Raw genomic sequence first — 21,122 nt, 5'->3', positions numbered from 1 at the left:
AGGCACATGACAGCCCGCTTGGAGTTTGCCAAAAGGCACCTAAAGGACTCTCAGACCATGAAAAACAAGATTCTCTGGTCTGATGAAACTAAGATTGAACTCTTTGGCATGAATGTCAAGCGTCACGTCTGAAGGAAACCTGGCACCACCCCTACGGTGAAGCATGGTGGTGGCAGCTTCATGCTGTGGGGATGTTTTTCAGTGGCAGTGACTGGATACTAGAAAGGATCGAGGGAAAGATGAACGGAGCAAAGTACAGAGAGATCCTTGATGAAAACCTGCTCCCGAGCGCTCAGGACCTCAGACTGTGGCAAAGGTTTGCCTTCCATCTGGGCAACAACCCCAAGCACAAGGCCAAGACAATGCAAGAGTGGCTTCGGGACAAGTCTCTGAATGTCCTTAAGTGGCCCAGACTTGAACCCGATCTAACATCTCTGGAGAGACCTAAAAAATAGCTGTGCAGCGACGCTCCCCATCCAACCTGACAGAGCTTGAGAGGATCTGTAGAGAAGAATGTGAGAAACACCCCAAATACAGGTGTGCCAAGCTTGTTGTGTCATACCGAAGAAGACGCAAGGCTGTAATCGCTTCAAAAGTTGCTTCAATAAAGTACTGAAAAGGGTTTAAATACTTATGCAAATTTGATATTTTGTTATTTTTTTTTTATAAAAACCCTGAGCTGTTTTTGCTTTGCCATTATGGTCTATTGTGTGTAGATTGATGAGAGAAAAAAAAACAATTTAATCCATTTAAAAATAAAGCTGTAATGTAACAAAATGTGGAAAAAGTCAAGGGGTCTGAATACTTTCCAAATGCAACATGTAAAATGTTAGTCCCATGTTCCATGAGTTTAAATAAATAATCTTCCAAATGCACAAAAAGCTTAATTCTCTCAAATTTGGTGCCCAAATTTGTTTACATCCCTGTTAGTGAGCATTTATCATTTGCCAAGATAATCCATCGACCTGACAGGTGTGGATAATATCAAGAAGCTGATTAAACAGCATGATCATTACACAGGTGCACCTTGTGCTAGGGACAACAAAAGGCCACTTTAAAATGTGCAGTTTTGCAAACAGCACAATGCCACATTTGTCTCAAGTTGTAAGGGAGTGTGCAATTGGCATGCTTACTGCAGGAATGTCTACCAGAGAATTGAATTGAATGTTCATGTCTTTACCATAAACTGCCTCCAGTGTCATTTTAGAGAATTTAGCATTGCGCCCAACTCGCCTCACAACCACAGCCTAGGACCTTCACACCCGGAGGTGCGGGTGCTGAGGAGTATTTCTGTCTGTAATAAAGCCTTTCGGTGGGGGAAAAACTCATTTTGATTGGCTGGGTCTGGCTCCCCATGGCTGCACCCCTGCTCAGTCATGTGAAATTCATGGATTAGGGCCTAATATATTTATTTCAATTGATTGATTACCTTATGATCTGTAACTCAGTAAAATCTTTGAAATTGTTACATGTTGTTTATATTTTTGTTCAGTATACATTGTGCATATGTAAACTATAGAAAAAAAATAGATATATGCACATCCAACTTATCAGGTGCAGGACAGAAGAACAAACCAAAGACAAAAGGAATGTGCGCAACTCTGGTATGCTCCCAACTCTGGTATGCTCCCAACTCTGGTATGCTCCCATGGTGATTTAATCAGATGCACAATAAAGACAAAGTTTCAATCAGAGCTGGATCTTCGTCAGATTGACCTGAGTGGCGGACATTCCTTTTTTTCTTGCATATTTGCATATATAAACTACACATTGCACATCCAGGCCAAAAAAATACTTTCGTAGTCGCAAGAGTTCCGGAACATCTCTTTAATTGTTTATTTTACCTGAGTGCAAAACTGTGACACAACCAAATAAACCAGAATTCAGTAATAGACACTATAGTTACACTACATCTCAGTGATCACTTTATATCCAACTCTACATCTGTTTCTGCTTTCCCAGTAAGGCAGCAATAATTGGCACATGAGGGTATGGAAAAAGTGATTACATTGCACTTAATTTCCCTAACTTAAACGCAGTTCAAAATGATAGGGTAGATGGTGTCCCTCTATCACAATTTGCCACAAACAGAAACAAAATATATATATTTTCTAATGACATGAAACCAACTTAAATATCATGAAATATCAAACTGATCTGCAGAAATCACTGAAAACACATTGTTAATACTACATAGCTTATTTACAATATAGCAATTTATCAAACTTTGTCATTAAGGTAAACATAACAGCAAACATGTCTTAAAAATTAAACATTGAGACCAAAGTACACTGCATAATTTAACATTTAAACCAATCAAACAATTGCTGTACAAATGTTATCTTCAGTGAATTGAAAGGAACAATAATACGAACATCAGAAACTATAAAGGTTCTACTCAAACTATTTACAATACTGCAAATGTTTTTTTTAGGGTTAACATTGTAGAGCTCTGCTGAATTATACACTGAAATCCATGCTGAGAAAATTAATGAGAATACCACAACCCTCCAAGTTGGTGGGAGTCGGCCTTATCCTCCAATTTGTCTGTGGCATGTTAGATACAAAGGATTTCAAAGCGCCAAAGTCTAGAGTTTGAAGTTCCTGCTCCAAAGTCAGTTGTGTCTTTGAAAAAATAATTCAGTTCGTCAGGAGACCCAACAGAGGACTGCTGAGCAAATACTTCAAACACGCAAATGCAAGAGATGGTCCTTGAAGTGTCAGAGCCAGCCATGACGGGCACGATTCCTGGGTTCCCTCCTGAAGTCGTACATTAATCAGCTCCTATTTGAAACTCCCATGAATTAGAGAGCGTGGAGTACATACTTCAGCGGCCAGAGAAGAGCTCAGTCACTGCTACGATAGAGACCGAACCAGGATCAGGGAAAATACCAAAATAAAAATTGCATCACTACCTGCCATGTCTGAAACGGCTCAGCAGACAGGCTATTTTCCCATAGTATCATGACTAGCAAGGCAGAAACAAAAGGCATCTCATAAGGTTATTAAAATCTCAAATTCGGTCCCCTTCTTGATCTTTCCTGCAATAATTATTCATTAAATTAACTGTCCAGGGAAAATCTCACTTTTAAAAGTTCATACTCTCTTAACTCGTACCCAAATAATATTGTGTCGAAAGCATCAACTGGAGAAAAACACTTCAAAAACCTCACCTCAAACATGTATTTCAACCAGACCGTTTAAAACATGCTCGCTATTTCATAGATGATGTCATCCTCCTCAGCTGGCCAATCAGCTATCTACTCGCATTAATATTTTTACCTCACCATTCTATTGTTGGGGTACGCCGACACCATTCCAACACAGAAAAACTGCATACATAAACATTTTTGGAAGGAAAACTTTCACAAATTTTGTAATGAATTATATATAGATCATATTTCATAGAAACACTGGACAGTTACTTTAAAACCAGGACTAAAGTAAAGAGTTAATCTTAAGAAATGAAATGAAAGAAGATGAAAATGAACCACACAGACGGATGCCAGGTCTGACAGTGGGATATGCTGTGCCAGTGTTGTCCTGGGTGTGGTGAGGAAACAAAGACATGGACACTCGTGGTGGTGGGCGACTCCTTAGAATTCGTCATCAGAGATAATCAGCAGGACTTTGTCAGATTTCTTGGAGCTCTTGCTGCTGCCGCCTGTGCCTGCCTTGCCGTTGTTCTGACTGGGCTGTACCACCTCCTGGGTGGACTGCTGGGTGTACTGCTGGTAGGCTGGGGAGAAGTTGTGGATGGCATCCTGGACCATGTCCCCAGGGTTCATCGTCTCCTTCAGACCACTGGAGATGCTCTGCATGGGGGCGATGTTGTCTAGAATAACATAACAACAGACACATTTTGACAAGGTCATTCAACTTGTTTATAGGACATAACTTTGATCTGAATATCAAACCACAGAAAATACAATATACAACATGAGAAATACAAGAGTAGTTACGCTTATGAAAACTAAATTCATCCGTTTTTGAAGACAAGGTGCTGACAGAGACTCATTAGGAAAAACTCCCTAGTCCAGAATCACAGTTGATACGAATCTCACTCATTGGTTTTAAGACTGCTCAGTCCTTGTGCCCAGTGTTCCACCACATGAGGACCTCTTGTTAGTGTTCCTCTATTCTGTGTTGATGGATGAGAGCATAGAGAGAGATGACAGGGGGTCTGCAGCAATTTAGTGGGAGTGAGGAAGATGTTTCCTCTCCTCTGTCTACCTTCCCAGTCACTTCCCCGACTGAGCCCCTCCAGCTGTGGGTCAGGCTGATACTTGACCCTATAATACCAGGGTGTCTCATCCAACGTCCCGGGAGCAGTCCGGTGCAGACAGAACCAACGCAGCCTTCTGTTTCAGGGTCAGCGACAGTGCAGTCTAGGCCAGGTCTCTGGAGGGAAGGCGGCACGGCGGAGGGTTCCGCTGTGCTTCAGGGTCAGAGTAGTGGTTAGGCATGCTCTCCTGAGCTTCTCCTCACAGCTGGCCTGTTTTGCAACTAGGGCTGGGGCTGGCCTCAGTCAGGGTTGGAGGAGGACAGCCTGGAGGTATATAAGCCTCCCAAATCTCCACAGGCATTGAAAACACCACACATGAATGACCTTTTGACACTTCCCAGCCCAGGGAGGGTTGGATGGGGCTGTGACTACAACTCTCAGCAGCAATATCAAAAGGCTAGACTAGTCTTAATGGGAATCTTTCTGGTTCAGGTAATATTTGTGCAGTCCAGTCACATACTATAGCACTGAATTATGACCTTTGAATTGGTGCTTTGGTAGAAAATAACAACTCAGTGGGGCATATAAGAAATGTAGCCCCAACACCATGCATCCCTTTGAGAGGGAAAATTAACTTTCAAAATCATACTTTTGGAAACTCCTCAGAGAATAGTCTGGCTTCAGCTGCATTTCATTTACAAGTTTAGACCACAATAAGAATCTAATTTGCTGCTTAACTTTCTGCGGCACATTACCATTCGTTTTAAATGAATAGCAACTATAGCAAATTAATAATACATTTTGTACGGGAGCACGAAGAAGGCCGAGCATGGGAGAAATCACTATTCATTTTGTCACAAGGTTCTTTTGATCACTCGGCAACATGAAGAGAACACTGTTACCGGTCAAATGTAATGGACATGGAAACATTTCACACTTAATCAGCATTCAGCGATTCCGTTTCTTTCTGCACGTCTGTCTCCTATAGCCCAAGGCCTCAGCAGGACTGCTGTTGCACGAGGGCTGAGATGATTGATATCTCCGCAGAAGGCTTTTCCCTTGGTCTCCATTTGTCTTCTGCTCATGTGAAAGGTATTGACGTCAGAGCGGTACTGCTAGTTCCTGCGATTAAGCGTATAGTGGCTATGAAATGCTCTTTCTATAGTGTGCTGTGCTAGCAACCTTCCTGTGAGCCATGAGTAATGATGAACACCCTGAAGACCATTCCTCTACTGACCTCTGGCCTGCCTGGTTCACACTGTTCACTCTTGCCATGTCTCTCTGACTCGTTTCCCATTCCCTGTTTACAGCCAGGGAATGGGACAGAAAACTGCATTGTCACCTACAGGCAACTTCCAAAATAAAGGAAACACTTGAGTAAATGGGGGATACAAAGTATATTGAAAGCAGTTGCTTCCACACAGGTGTGGTTCCTGAGATAATTAATACATTAACATCCCATTATTTTGTCTACCATGGCTCGGTGACTTTGAAAAAGGGGTCTCAGAGGAGCATAAGGGGTTTAAAGTGTGTGTGTGGGGTCACCAGATCGCAACCCAATTGAAAACTTAAGGGAAATTCTGCAGCAGGCATATGGTGAGCCATATGTTTGGAACATTGAATTGCAAAGAAATCCCTGTATCGAATCGCAATACATACAGAATCGTGAGAATTGCAATACATATCGTATCGGCACCCAAGTATGGTGGTAATATCGTGTCCGGCAAATCCCAGCCCACCTAATGACCATTTCATCAGCTCCAACAGATACCTCCCCTCTATATGGACGTGTAGAAGTGTAGTTACCGTGTGTCCCTGGTAGATCGTTCTTCTTCTCCTGGTACACGGTGCAGGTGAAGGCGTAGCGCAGGGCGATAGCAGCGAAGAACATCTCGATGCAGGTGATGAAGTTCTGCCAGCCTGCTGCCACAGTGCCGGCACCCACCTCCTGGCCGTCGATAAACAGGGCGTTAGGGATGACCCCACAGCGCTCCAGGATGGCCAGCAACATACCTAAACGACAAAAAGACAACACCTTCACCTGCTACTCCAGTCTAATGTATCAATTACAATGTATTTTGTAGACTTTTCCAACCCCATCAGGGTTTGAATCTGTTGATATTAAGTCAAGGGACCAACGCACCCTGCCAGAAGGACAGGAAGATGACAGATTTGATGGTGAGGAATTTGAGCACGGGTTCATAAGGCCTCAGCAGGTCACTGGTAGCGAAGAAGAAGAGGAAGAGAGCGTACAGGGCCAGGCTGACAGAGATGTTGTAGATGATGGTGATGTAGAGGTATCCTCCATTCACACTGCAGATGGGAACAGGATCAATACAGACGTTAGTAGGGATCTATGTACATTCAGTTTCTGAATTTCCATCCAAATGGAATACTCATATTGTAAATATCAATGTCTAATAGATTCATGTGAAATGTAAAAAGCAAAAAAAAACACAATGAGTAGTGCGAGCATGCAAAGGGAAGTTGAATGGGTGAAATGGAATGGAATGAAAGGTTGTGCTCACTTAAAGTCTCCATCATGATATTTGCCAAAGGCCTGCAGGAGGATGGTGATGACGGCCATGATGGGTTTGACGACACAGAACTGAAGAGTGGCCTGCATGACATCAATACAGGATGGGACATGCATTGAACACAGAAACAAAACAAGGAACAATGCAGGTGACAACTACTTCATGCTGGTTATTGGATTTGAAAGGTAGCCAACTGTACGTCTTCAAACACTGAGTAATCTATGAAATGAATGAACATTTTGTGGAAATTGTGTGTCTATCAATTTGCAATGTATGATATAATATGTTAAGAAATCTCAAAAATATGCATGTATTGACATTATGCCAAAACAATGTACTGTCTGAAGTAATGTTAAAGTACACTAAGGGGCATGTGATTGAGTTTCAAGGGTCAGTAGTTTTCCTTACTGGGGCTACCTTCAGACCTTTAAATGGGAAATGATATAGCAACTTTAGGACAGGCTGGTGCTTTTGGATTAGAGGTCCTCCTCTTGAAACCCGGAGTAATCTCTAAATGCAGTTATTGATTCCATTCCCTCCAACTTGTCGTCTCACAGAGCAGATATAGTTCTATCCCTTTCAACTCTGCTACCGGAGGGAAGAGAACAGCAAGGTTGTGCTTTGAAACCACCCCACGTAGGTGTCCAGCCAGAACATGCCAAGTGTTAATCAGCTCCATTTTCTGGACATCTATTCACTGTTCTGAGGACATACCTTTCAGATCCAATAGCCATCAGGGTAAGACTCGGAGCACAGACTGCATCCCCAAGACACTATGGGGACAGTCTCAAGCTGACAGCTCATGTTATTTCTCTGTGCTTATTACAGAGCTGCTTTTACCTGTTCTCAGATTGCTTTCATTTTCCTTTTTAACCAGTCAACCTTATCCTCTAAAAAGTGGACAGCCAATTATAATGGCTGTCATTTCGCAATAGAGGAGCGATCTTGCTTTTGAAAAAAGTTCAATGAGGTGACATTGAAATAACAAATCACAATTTCCTATTTCCATATTTTCAGAGTGCTCTCATCACCCAAGCAGGGAGGGAGATGGAAACTCACCTGTTTACAGAATCTTAAAAAGCCAATAGAGTAGCTTATTCCACCTAAGCAGCAGGTACCATACATACAGCTCGACCTGGGAATGATAGAAAATGTGTGGTCATAAATGTATCCTTTGAATGTGTACGAGATTTAAAGACATCATTCTAGTGTCCAAAATACAAGACAGCATTATCCTTGAAGTCAGACTACCTTAAAACAAGATCAAGAAGTTAATTCGAGGAAATGACAGACTGACCCTGGGTGACTGCAAGACTTGCAATACGAACTGAAAAATCCACAACATTCTGGGTGGGTTTTATGAAAGCTACTTGCATAGCGTGTAGTATGAGACCATGGTATGGGGGATGGGACTGGGAGCACTCACTCAATGGACTTCCCTCGGATCTCGGACATGATGGCACTCTCTCCCCCGAGGTACTCAAAGGACAGGCTCAGGAAGTTGTAAATCACAAATGCTGTCACGGAGAGAAGGGACAAAGTCACTCACATACATTCCTGTACATTATGATGGAATGTTGTTTACAACACTGATTCTAGGTTTTGCAAGTGGGGGTCATTTTCAAAAACAACAATTCAACATCACGGGTCAGTCCGTTTGAAAATGGAATCCGTAGTAGAGGGAAACAGCACCACTGGCCGCCCCACCACCACAGTTATTGTTTTTGTTGCTGAGCTGAGGAGCGCTGTGCAGCGAGGTAAAACATTTTTTTTTGCAGTAGATATTGTGCTCTTCCGCGCGTTCAATGATGTTGTAATATCACAAACAGATGTGGCTGTTTCACCACTAACTCTCTACACGGGTGGGAATTAGCCTACATGGAAAGGGCTACATTTCTTTCAGGAGAAATATGAAATGCATAACCATGGTAGCAATTAAAAGGGAACAGTTTAGAGACAAAGGGGAAATTATTACACCAAATAGGTGAGGACACAACAGTTCACCTGACAACACTGAATCCAAAACATTACACTGTTGATTTTATGTGCATTTTACATTTACTGTACTTTTCACCGCATCGGTTGATTCCGAAATCAGAAAATACTCTTGATACATTCAGTAACATGATGAGAATATTCCCTGGAAAATGTGGGGTAGGCGCAACATAAGAAAAAAAAATGACAAGGGTTTGAGTGAGAGGTGGCTACACACCTCTCCAAAGTGTAGTTTCAACGCACGTTTATGACTAAAAGAAGAGTCTTCCACTGTAAAGGTGCTTTTCGCTCTCCTAGCTGTTCCGTTGAGGAATTAGAGCAAGCATACTTCTAGTTATTTTGTTTGGAACACAACCCTGCCATCACTCAATTACTGTTGTCGTTTACGCAATCCAAAAACTGACCATTACAAATCACGATCTGGGTCAGGTGGGCATCATTTGAAAGCCTGTTCTTTTGCCAACATGACTAGCTAAATTATAAAATATAATCTTACAGTGTTAGGATTTCACAATGCAATACAGGAAAACAGATCATAATTTTGTTGCGCATAGAAAGGTGTCACGACTGCATTCAGGTGCGTGTGCCACAGGGGAGTTTGTCACAATAGACAAACATAGGCTCGTTCTGTTCACAATAACCCTGGGTGTGTCATCATCTCAACATGTATATTAAACATAGTGATTGATCATAAACGTCGACACTGTATATGACATTAGTTTTATGATATGAAAATGTAAAGTGCACATTTGGACTCATGGGTGTTTGGCCTGCTTGTATGACATCAAAGCAGTGTTTATTATAATCCTCAACTTCTCATATTTCAAAATACATAGAGTTCTCTTAATTTACTGCACTTCCCTCACTCAGACAACAAAACATTTGCTAAAGTCGTCCAATTCGCGGGAGGGATGGGAGTGACACCGCCTGGGCGCTCAAGTTCAGCACGGATGTCGGAACCCATACAGCACTGAAGTGCATGTATAGCATTTTACTGCACAGCCAATGCCTTCCAATTTAGCTGTTTATTGGTGCCCAAATCTGCCATTTCAACCCGTATACGGGTACGAGTGTAAAGGGCTACCGATTCCAGCTAATCTCAGTAAATATTCATGTTCTGTCTATATAAATCATTCCTCATAAACATGGGTTTTAAAGATAATTTGTCAATCTGTGAGCATTCTGTGCTGCAGGTAATATTGTGGGCCAGATTGTGATGAAAGCACTGTAGAGATCTTCCGTCCTAATTTAGAAGCTGTGGAAACTGAAATTATACTTTGGTGAGAGGGTTTCACTTTACAATAATCATATTTTTTTACTAATCGATGGTTCTCTGTCCTTCAAATCATTGGTTGCCATTTCAGGAGAGGTTTAAAAAACGCAAATGGAAGTTACACTCTCAAGTATCAGGGGCACAGAGTTTCACACAGTTCATTAGCCCTGGCCATGCTGACTCAATGCAATGCAACAGTTACCCTGCTTTCAGATGCTGATTTTAGAGAGCAATCTCCACCACCAATCATAAACTTGTCTCAAACACTAAATTCATCTGGTCAATAATGTATGTGAAATACTAATAGTTTTGTCCATATATTAAATGACACTTAAACAATTCTGCATGTGATTCTCTCTGCCATTGTTAAAGTACTACAGTCTTTTCTTATTGCTTCGGTACATAATGACTATTAAAGAAAGGCTTTTCAGAGGAAAATTCGTGAGACATTAATAATTCAATGTGAAGAATAGCTATGAGGAAGATGAACATTTCCTTTATGTTTGAATTAAAAACAACTCTTAACTAGTTTAGTTTGGATTAGAATGATCTGAACTAAAGTACATCCCTTTTCCGCCTTTTCCAAAAAATAGAATACAAAAACCACCAAGCCCAAGAGGAAAAAAGACAGGTCTGAAAGTCTACACGCCCTGGAAACAGAACACCACGAACAATAGGACCTCTCTGCCCATAGGGCGGCACTGACAGGTGAGGAAAAACAGGTTGGGCCAGTCCGTTTTAGCTTCAATCCTTCTAGCCATTAAATGTTTTTTCAGAACTCATAATAGGTCTAAATGTCATTACTGGCCAGACAGAACTCGCCCGGTGTCTGAATACTGCCGCCTGTACAGGTGCTTATAGAGTAAACCGCTGTCAAGGCGCTGGCTGAGATATGAGGCAACAGCGAAAGGGAGGAGAAGGGTGGGGTGGTTGGTTTACCGTACCTTCATAACAGTCTCGGACGGAGTCAAAGTAGACATAGTACTGGTCGTTGCTGATGAAGAGCAGGCTGAGCCAGGAGTCGAACGCATAGATTGGCACGATGAAAAGAATGCGAATGATGTAGCGCTGCTCGTTAGGGACCGTGTAGGACCTCAGGTGTGTGTAGATCTGGAAAAGGAACAGAGAAACAAAACAAAAATAGTTATTAAAATAACAAGAGCACTGACTAGGCAAAAGTGCATTGAGGGATTCAAATCCCAGTTTCAGCCCCTAGACCAACCATTATGAATAATTGAGCTAAACCTGACGAGCAGTATTAGGGGGCCAGTGCTTCAAAGAGATGGGTTCTTATGAATAAACGGCACTTCCTCGGAACCCTCTCAAGGCACGATTTGGCTATCACACAGGGCCCAACAGGCTTTAGAAGGACAGCATTACAGCATTGACTAAAATATATTTAAAAAAAGGACCGTGTCTGTAGGTTTGGGGTCGAGAGGTAAGAAAAAGATAGAGGAGGGTAAAAATGAAAACCCAGAATGATAACACTGCATAATTGGGGTAACAAGGTGAGCGGGATGAATTTCTGCTGATCAAGGCAAACGCTTGACTGAAAAGTGAACGTCTGTGTTATAGAATCAACTCTCCTAGAGATGTGTTAGACGGACGTTTTTACACTTGGGAGGGAGAACAGAAAGAAGTAGAGGGGTGCACTGCTTCAAAACTTGTGTCTCAGACGGTTGAATTTGATTGAACTCTTCAATTTCACTGAATCATTTAAAAACATAATGCAGTATGTGAATGCTAAATGGTGTAGCATGATTCCCTATTCTAGGAACCAACATTTTTCAGAATTGGAGTCAAGGCCATGGGGTGAAGGAAAGTTCAGAGCATCCATTATATAATTCAGTTTGTGAAGCACATAATCAACTACATATTTTCAGGGGCAAATGCCAAAGGAAACTAAAAGCAATGGTCAGAGTTGAGTATTGCAGTTTGATCCATTTCAAGTGGTGCACCATGGCATTTCTTGACTTCAGGTCCACTTACACAGACTCATGCAACATGATTAAATGGCCATTAGAGGTGGCACATTAGAGGCTGGCCAATGCCAGGGCGTGATGCATGGGGCTCTCCTGAGAAGTGAAGCAGGCTGCAGACTGATGTCCTCCATTTCCCCTGAATGGCTGGTGGAAAGACTGTGGTCCTCCAGGCTCCATAATGCTGAGCTGACAGGCAGACAGACAGAGCTGTGCCCTGGGTAATGACTCTGCTCTAGCCTGACTCAGACTCAATACCCGTCTTCCTTAGTTGAGCAGTAACCCAAGTCCATCCCCCAGCTAATTTCAGTTGGTCTGTGAAAGGCGTATAACTCTACCTCATAACACTCCCCAGCCCGCCCCTGGCACTGACAGCTGTGACACACCAAACGTCCATGTTGGAATGAGAAAGTGTGTGGAGTGTCTCGCGTTTATACCAAGCAGTGTCCGTGAGAAAGTGAGAGGGGCGCGCACTGAGCCCGACAGCTCTATACAGAACACCCAGACAGAATGAGAAGACCACACATCACACTGACTATAGTGTGATATTATGACCCTCCTCTCTCCATGACAAGCTGCCCCGGGAAGTGGGAGGTCTGAACAGTGTAGTGTGTCAGAGAACATCAGTAACACTCCATAGCACTGTAACACCTGGTGCTTTGGACCACAGTGAGCAGACTGGGATATCTAAGATCAGCATCGACCAGCATACAGTGTTAGTATGCAGAATTGGGAGAGGAGGAGAACTCTCCAGAGACAGTCTTACGGACGAAAATCTGATGATACACCAGAATACTAAATAAAACCAATCCTGTTGGGAAGGCTGTTTTTAAATCTCCCTGCGTGTTTGCCTCATGCAACCCTGCAACTATCTCACGGGCCACATATGTTCATATCTGGCCTGCTTCGATGGGGAGTGGATGGGAAAACAAAGTACTCCAAAACTAAAACAGATGGACGGAACGGGAGACTCCATGGAATGCCAAATTGACAGTATTTTTTGCGTGTTGTAAAAAAAACATCTAATTAAAAAATTGTAGAACTCCTTTTATGAACAATTTCAATTTTATAAGACATGTTAAATCTAGTAAAAAAAAAAAAAGGGTATGCTCGCTATGCCAGAGGTATGCCTACTTCTGCTTGATGTATTTTCAGTAATAAAGTATGAGCTGATGATAATGTGAAACGTATCAGAAATGTTGCAACCAGCGTATAGAAAAGGTCAGCACATGAACCCTGAGGACAATAATACCATCATATTCCTATCTAGAAATATCGTGATCATCTAAATCTCCAACCAGAGCCAACACAGTGGGACTCCCTGGGGGCTTCCTGTCTATACAGCCGCTAAAGGTTGGATGGACCCATTCTCAGCAGCACTCAGGTTTATCGGTTCATCAGCACAATATGAGAAGAGACGGCTCGCTCCCCAATGCTGAGCAGCATAAAACACACAGGTCCTTCGCTGATTGCCCCTCGCAAAACGTGATCCTCTCTTTTTATTACGTCGCTGGAAATGTGACCTCGACAACACCTGCACATCTCTGCTGATAATGCATGCCATTCAAATGTACACCCTCTGTGCAGTTGATGAAACTGCAGTCTGGTGATAAGTATCACCATAGTCTCCACTGAAAGATTACAGCAAGAGACTGAGTAAATAGCAATAACTGAAGAAAAAACACCCTTCAGTAAGCCTATAATGAATGTGAATATAATCATGGATAGGCCTTATTATACTTGGTTAAAGTTATATAACTGCCCTGCCCAGCCATTTGATCGATGACGGCTCTATTTGCATTGTGTTGTTATCAGTGGTAGTCACGGTCAATGGAAGTGCCCGCAAACAGCAACACTAATGGATCACCTAGTAACAATTAAGAAACAATGACACACTATGTACAAACTGTCACTTTACAGATAGGAGCCAATTAACTTTCAAACTCAGCCTTGCCTCTCAATGATGGAGACGGCGAGGAGAAAGTAGGTCTGGTCAACACCTGATACTGGATCAAATGTAGAAGTGAAAAACACAAAACAAAATGTATTGTCTGGCTGGAGTCTTCACCCTCTGGTAAGGGTGTAGGCAACCCACAACACCTTCCTAGCTCCCATTACATATTTGCATTTGTTTGCCTAAAAGCTGAGTGATACTGACAACGCCTGGAGCCATGCTTTTAACTTGCCCCTGATTTTGTTCACTAGATTCACATCAAAACGAGTACAGAGGCAGAAAACTGATAAAATGTAACCTACCTGATGGCAAGTAAGGAGCAGTGCTGACCAGACAAAGATCCCCGACAGAGCTTGAGCAGCAGTCGTATTCAAGAAGATATCGTGTGCCACAATAGTCCCATTCCCTGTTTGAATTATTGTCATGTTGGATATGTCTGACTTGTTAAGAATTGGAGACGCGAAACGTATGAGAGACTCGTTTTGGGGGACCTCCGAGTCCATCGCCATCTCCTCTGAGGTGCTGTTCATCTGAAACAATAAAAAGTGTTGTTTGGGTAAATGAGGAAGCTTTAGGCCAGGGATAGTCAAATAGATTCAGCCGCGGGCCAATTTTTTCTTGAGTGGATAGTCAGGAGGTCAGAACATAATGACAAATAATTTGTAGACTTCAAATTAACCGCAAGAAGCCTAAACAGATACAATATTTGACTAAAACATAAATCATTTCAAACCTTGCTAACATTTGAAAATGATCACTTATCACTTAGAGCTGATTTGCAGGTGTTTTTACAGGCTTATGTCCCCCCCCCCAAAAAACGATATATACACAGTGCATTCAGAAAGTATTCAGCATTGAAAGTCCCTTTTTCCATATCTTGTTACGTTACAGCCGTATTCCAAAATGGATTTAAAAAAAAAATAACAATCATCAATCTACACACAATACCCCATAATGACAAAGTGAAAACAGGTTATTTATGTTTGCAAATGTATAAAAAATAAAAAACTGAAATTCCTTATTTACGTGAGTATTCAGACCATTTCCTATGAGACTAGAATTATTTTTTAACCTTTATTTAACTAGGCAAGTCATTAAGAACAAATTCTTATTTTCAATGCCTAGGAACAGTGGGTTAATTGCCTGTTCAGGGGCAGAACGACAGATTTGTACCTTGTCAGCTCGGGGGTTTGAACTTGCAACCTTCCGGTTACTAGTCCAACGCTCTAACCATTAGGCTACCCTGCCGCCCCAGGGTTGAACTCAGGTGCATGCTGATTCCATTGTTCATCCTCCAGCCCAGCTGTGGTAAATTCAATTGATTGGACATGATTTGGAAGCTGTCTATATAAGGTCCCACAGTTGACAGTGCATGTCAGAGCAAAAACCAAGCCATGAGGTTGAAGGAATTGTCCATAGCGCTCCGAGACAGGATTGTGTTGAGGCACAGATCTGGAGAAGGGTACCAATATATTTCTGCAGCATTGAAGGTCCCTAAGAACACAGTGGCCTCCATCATTCTTAAATAGAAGAAGTTTGGAACCACCAAGACTCTTCCGAGAGCTGGCTGCCGGCCAAACTGAGCAATCAGGAGAGAAGGGCCTTGGTCAGGGAGGTGACCAAGAACCCGATGGTTACTCTGACAGAGCTCCAGAGTTCCTCTGTGGAGATGGGAGAACCTTCCAGAAGGACAACCATCTCTGCAGCACTCCACCAATCAGGCCTTTATGGTAGTGGCCAGACAAAAGCCACTCCTCAGTAAAAGGCACGACAGCCTGCTTGCATTTTGCCAAAAGGCACCTAAAGACTCAGAACATGATGATGAAACCAAGATTGAATTGTTTGGCCTGAATGCCAAGTGTCTGGAGGAAACCTGGCACCATCCCTATGGTGAAGTATGGTAGTGGCAGCATCATGCTGTGGGGATATTTTTCAGCGGCAGGGACTGGGAAACTAGTCAGGATCGAGGGAAAGATTAATGGAGCAAATTACAGTGAGATCCTTGATGACAACCTGCTCCAGAGCATTCAGGACCTCAGACTGGGGTGAAGGTTTATCTTCCAACAGGACAACAACCCTAAGTACACAGCCAAGACAACGCAGAAGTGGCTTTGGGACAAGTCTCTGAACGTCCTTGAATGGCCCAGCCACAGCCCGGACTTGAACCCGAATTAACATCTCTGGAGAGACCTGAAAATAGCTGTGCAGCAACACTCCCCATCCAACCTGACGGAGCTTGAGAGGATCTGCAGAGAAGAATGGGAGAAACTCCCCAAATACAGGTGTGCTAAGCTTGTAGTGTCATACCCAAGAAGACTTGAAGCTGTAATTGCTGCCACATTTACTTAAAGTACTGAGAATACAGTCTGAGCCAGGGGTCTGTTACTTGAACTCTGGGAAGCATTTATTTGGGCTGCAATTTCTGAGGCTGGTAACTCTAATGAACTTATCCTCTGCAGCAGAGGTAACTCTGGGTCTTCCTTTCCTGTGGCGGTCCTCATGAGAGCCAGTTTCATCATAGCGCTTGATGGTTTTTGCGACAGCACTTGAATAAACATTCAACATTTTTGAAATGTTCCTTATTGACTGACCTTCATGTCTTAAAGTAATGATGGACTGTCATTTCTCTTTACTTATTTGAGCTGTTCTTGCCATAATATGGACTTGGTATTTTACCAAATAGGGCTATCTTCTGTATACCACCCCTACCTTGTCACAACACAACTGATTGGCTCAAATGCATTAAGAAGGAAAGAAATTCCACAAATTAACTTTTAACAAGGCACACCTGTTCATTGAAATGCATTCCAGGTGACTACCTCATGAAGCTGGTTGAAACAATGCCAAGCGTGTGCAAAGCTCTCATCAAGGCAAAGGGTGGCTACTTTGAAGAATCTAAAACATATTTTGATTTGTTTAACACTTTTGTTTACTACATGATTCCATATGTGTTATTTCATAGTTAATGTCTTCACTATAATTCTACAATGTAAAAAAAAAAAGAGCCTTGAATGAGTAGGCACCCAAACTTTTTTCATATATATATATATATATATATATATATATATATATATATATATATATATAAAGGCAACATGTAAAGTGTTGGCCCCATGTTTCATGAGCTGAAATAAAAGATCCCCCCCAAAATGTCCACAAAAATACACACAAAAAGCTTATTTCTCTAAAATTGTGTGCATATTTGTTTCCATCCCTGTTAGTGAGCATTTCTCCTTTGACAAGATAATCCATCCACCTGACAGGTGTGGCATATCAAGAAGCTGATTCAACAGCAAAACACAGGTGCACCTTGTGCTGGGGACAATAAAAAGCCACAAAATGTAGTTTTCACACAAAACAATTCCACAGATGTCTCAAGTTGAGGGAGCGTGCAGTTGGCATGCTGACTGCAGAAATGTCTACTAGAGCTGTTGCCAGAGAATGTAATGTTCATTTCTCTACCATAAGCCAACTCCAACATTGTTTTAGAGAATTTGGCCTCAAAAACGCAGAACACGTGTAACCACGCCAGTCCAGGGTCTCTGCATCCGGCTTCTTCATCTATGGAATTGTCAGGACAGCTGATGAAATTGTGGGTTTGCATAACTGAAGAATTGATGCACAAACTGTCAGAAACCGTCTCAGGGAAGCTCACCTGCATGCTTGTCGTCCTCACCAGGGTCTTGACCTGACTGCAGTTGGCAAATGCTCACCTTTGATGGCAAATGCTCACCTGCTCACCAAATGCAATCCAGGTGTACCAGGCAGATGGCAAACAGCATGTATGGCGTTGTGTGGACGAGTGGTTTGCTGGTGTCAATGTTGTGAACAGAGTGCCCCATGCTGGCGGTGGTGTTAGAGATCACAGATAGAAACTCAGAAACCGTGGGGGGCCAAATAAATTATTTGGCCAGTGGCTGCCAGTTGGGGAACCCTGCTCTAGGCTCAGTTGTGGAAAAAATATGCAATTATCATACTTGAGTAAAAATAAATATACTTCAATAGAAAATGACTCAAGAGTGAAAGTCACCCAGTAAAATAGTACTTAAGTAAAAGTCTAAAAGTATAAATAATTTCAAATTCCTTCTATTAAGCAAACCAGAAGGCACCCACCAAAAACACTACTTAAATTGTACTTTAAAGTATTTTTACACCACTGTCTAGGCTACATACATATAGGAAATCATATTTTAAATGTCCTAAACATTTGCATGACAATCAGCTGCTGGTTTATGAAAAAGCGCAGGTTCTTTGAGCTGTTAACTTCTTAATAACATAACAAAAAATATAAGATCACAACTGCCGTATAAAATACCATAAAACACTAGCAGATCAGCTCCATGTGATTTTAATTTGGGAACTCTGTTCCAAAATGTTCCACGCATAATAGAGAGATAGATATATTTGATCGTATACAAATGTGGACAAGGGTTGAAATTATTATGTTTTAGGCTTCTTGCGGTCAATGTGCTATCTAAAAATGATTTGTAATTATGTTCCGGTGTTCTGACAGATGGGGAATTTTCGGCACAACACCCGCCCATGACCACCCGCTCAAGAAAAAAATAGTCCCGCGGCTGAATCTACAGTAGTTGATGATCCCTGTGATAGGCCTATGTGAATTTTCAAGAAAAAAACAACCACAACTTTAATAATCTGTCTGAGAAACCTGTTGCATGGGCAAGTCATAGCCTACACGCCTATGTCCAAACAAATATTTGTAATTACTTAGTTATATGTAAGCTACATAGGTAAAATACTCTGGAGTATCCATTTTGAGCGAAATAAACTTAAAATAGAACGGGCAGGTATAAATCGTGCCCTTTCTCAAAAATACATTTGGAATGGAACAAATAATAGAAATAAAGATTATTTAGCTGATGTTATCGAATACAATTACCAGTGAGCTTGCTGAGAAATGTCTTCCTTTCAAAACGTACGACGAAGGATTCAATACTTCCTTGTTGTGAAGACAGGTGTAATGGGAGTTCGAAGTCCACAGAGCCGGTGAAGGTTGAACTGACTCAGTCAGTGTAGGTTATTCGAATAAAGGAGGATGTAGGCCTATGTTTTAATTAATTTTCTAATAAAAGCGACACAGATAATACCGAATATAAACTCTCTGGACTATTGCCCCTTCTCAATAAACTGCAACATCAGGTATTTATTAATTGCGTTGTTTCTGTTTCAAAACGTTTCGTCGCAACAGAAACCGTTTAAGCCAAAGGAAAAGGTTTTGCAACGATAACGAGTTTCAATTGGACAAATTCAGATAGGTCCCTCCCAATTTCCGTCCGTTCGCTGTTTGCGTCCGTTCTTACACGGTAAACGGTTTCCGTTGCCAGACTCATGAATACACCCCAGGTAAACACTCGGGTGGAACATGGACGTAGAAGCGGTCATCGTCATATGACACAACCATAGGCCAAGTAGCATATACACTCTTTGCATGTCCATCCAGTCGTGTGTGTGCAATAAGTGAGAACTTTGTGGATAAATGTGGTCTGTGGTTGAGGCCAGTTGGACATACTGCCAAATTCTCTTGGATTTTTAAAAATGTATTTCAGCTCATGAAACATGGGACCAACACTTTACACTGAAAAAATATATAAACGCAACATGTAAGGTGTTGTTACCATGTTTAAGGAGCTGACAAAATAAAGTCCAGAAAAGCTCAATACCCACAAAAAGCTTATTTCTCTTAAATTTTGGGCACAGCCCTGTTATTGAGCATTTCTCCTTTGCCAAAGTGTGACATATCAAGAAGCTGATTAAACAGCATGATCATTACACAGGTGCACCTTGTGCTGGGGACAATAAAAAGGCCACTTTAAAATGTGCACACAACACAATGCAACAGATGTCTCAAGTTGAGGGAGTGTGCAATTGGCATGTTGACAGCAGGAATGTCCACCAGAGCTGTTGCCTGTAATAAAGCCGTTTTGTGGGGAAAACTAATGTTGATTGGCTGGGCCTGGCTCCCCAGTGGGTGGGCCTATGCCCAACCAGGCCCAAACACGGCTGTATCCCTGCCCAGTCATATGAAATCCATAGATTAGGGCCCCAATGAATTTATTTCAATTGACTGATTTCCCTATATTAACTGTAACTCAGTAAAATCTTTTGAAATTGTTGAGTGTTGTGTTTATATTGTTGTTCTATTTATGTACAGTTGAAGTTGGAAGTTTACATACACTTAGGTTGGAGTCATTAAAACTTGTTTTCAACCACTCCACAAACTAGTTTTGGCAAGTCAGTTAGGACATCTACTTTGTGCATGACACAAGTCATTTTTCCAACAATTGTTTACAGACAGATTATATCACTTATAATTCAATGTATCACAATTCCAGTGGGTCAGAAGTTTACATACACTAAGTTGACTGTGCCTTTAAACAGCTTGGAAAATTCCATAAAATGATCTCATGGCTTTAGAAGCTTCTGATAGGCTAATTGACATCATTTGATTAAATTGGAGGTGTACCTGTGGATGTATTTCAAGGCCTACCTTCAAACTCAGTGCCTCTTTGCTTGATATCATGGGAAAATCAAAAGAAATCAGCCAAGACCTCAGAAAAAAAATTGTAGACCTCCACAAGTCTGATTCATCCTTGGGAACAATTTCCAAATGCCTGAAGGTACCATGTTCATCTGTACAAACAATAGTATGCAAGTATAAACACCATGGGACCACGCAGCCGTCATACCGCTCAGGAAGGAGACGCGTTCGGTCTCCTAGAGATGAACGTACTTTAGTGCGAAAAGTGCAAATCAATCCCAGAACAACAGCAAAGGACCATGTGAAGATGCTGGGGGAAACAGGTACAAAAGTATCTATATCCACAGTAAAACGAGTCCTATATTGACATAACCTGAAAGGCTGCTCAGCAAGGATGAAGCCACTGCTCCAAAACCACCATAAAAAAGCCAGACTACAGATTGCAACTGCACATGGGGACAAATATCGTACTTTTTGGAGAAATGTCCTCTGGTCTGATGAAACAAAAATACAACTGTTTGGCCATAATGACCATCGTTATGTTTGGAGGAAAAAGGGGGATGCTTGCAAGCCGAAGAACACCATCCCAACTGTGAAGCACAGGGGTGGCAGCATCATGTTGTGGGGGTGCTTTGCTGCAGGAGGGACTAGTGCACTTAA

The 21,122-nt window shown here is 41.9% G+C and overlaps 1 protein-coding gene across 1 annotated transcript; it reads right to left on the bottom strand.

The window, feature by feature from the left end:
- Positions 1 to 1,812: 1,812 nt before the first annotated feature.
- tmem184a (transmembrane protein 184a) lies at positions 1,813 to 19,239 on the bottom strand. Its single transcript, XM_021624933.2, has 9 exons — positions 18,864 to 19,239; positions 14,266 to 14,493; positions 10,975 to 11,140; positions 8,189 to 8,279; positions 7,822 to 7,897; positions 6,754 to 6,845; positions 6,369 to 6,538; positions 6,032 to 6,238; positions 1,813 to 3,835 (listed from the first exon to the last, which is right to left on the bottom strand). Exons 2-9 carry the CDS (start codon positions 14,491 to 14,493, stop codon positions 3,597 to 3,599), a joined length of 1,269 nt encoding a protein of 422 aa, XP_021480608.1. The 5' UTR covers positions 18,864 to 19,239; the 3' UTR covers positions 1,813 to 3,596.
- Between the last annotated feature and the right edge of the window lie 1,883 nt (positions 19,240 to 21,122).

The sequence above is a fragment of the Oncorhynchus mykiss genome, chromosome 12, assembly GCF_013265735.2.
Source record: "Oncorhynchus mykiss isolate Arlee chromosome 12, USDA_OmykA_1.1, whole genome shotgun sequence".
Lineage (NCBI taxonomy): Eukaryota > Metazoa > Chordata > Actinopteri > Salmoniformes > Salmonidae > Oncorhynchus > Oncorhynchus mykiss.
This window is presented reverse-complemented; position numbering and strand designations above follow the sequence as displayed.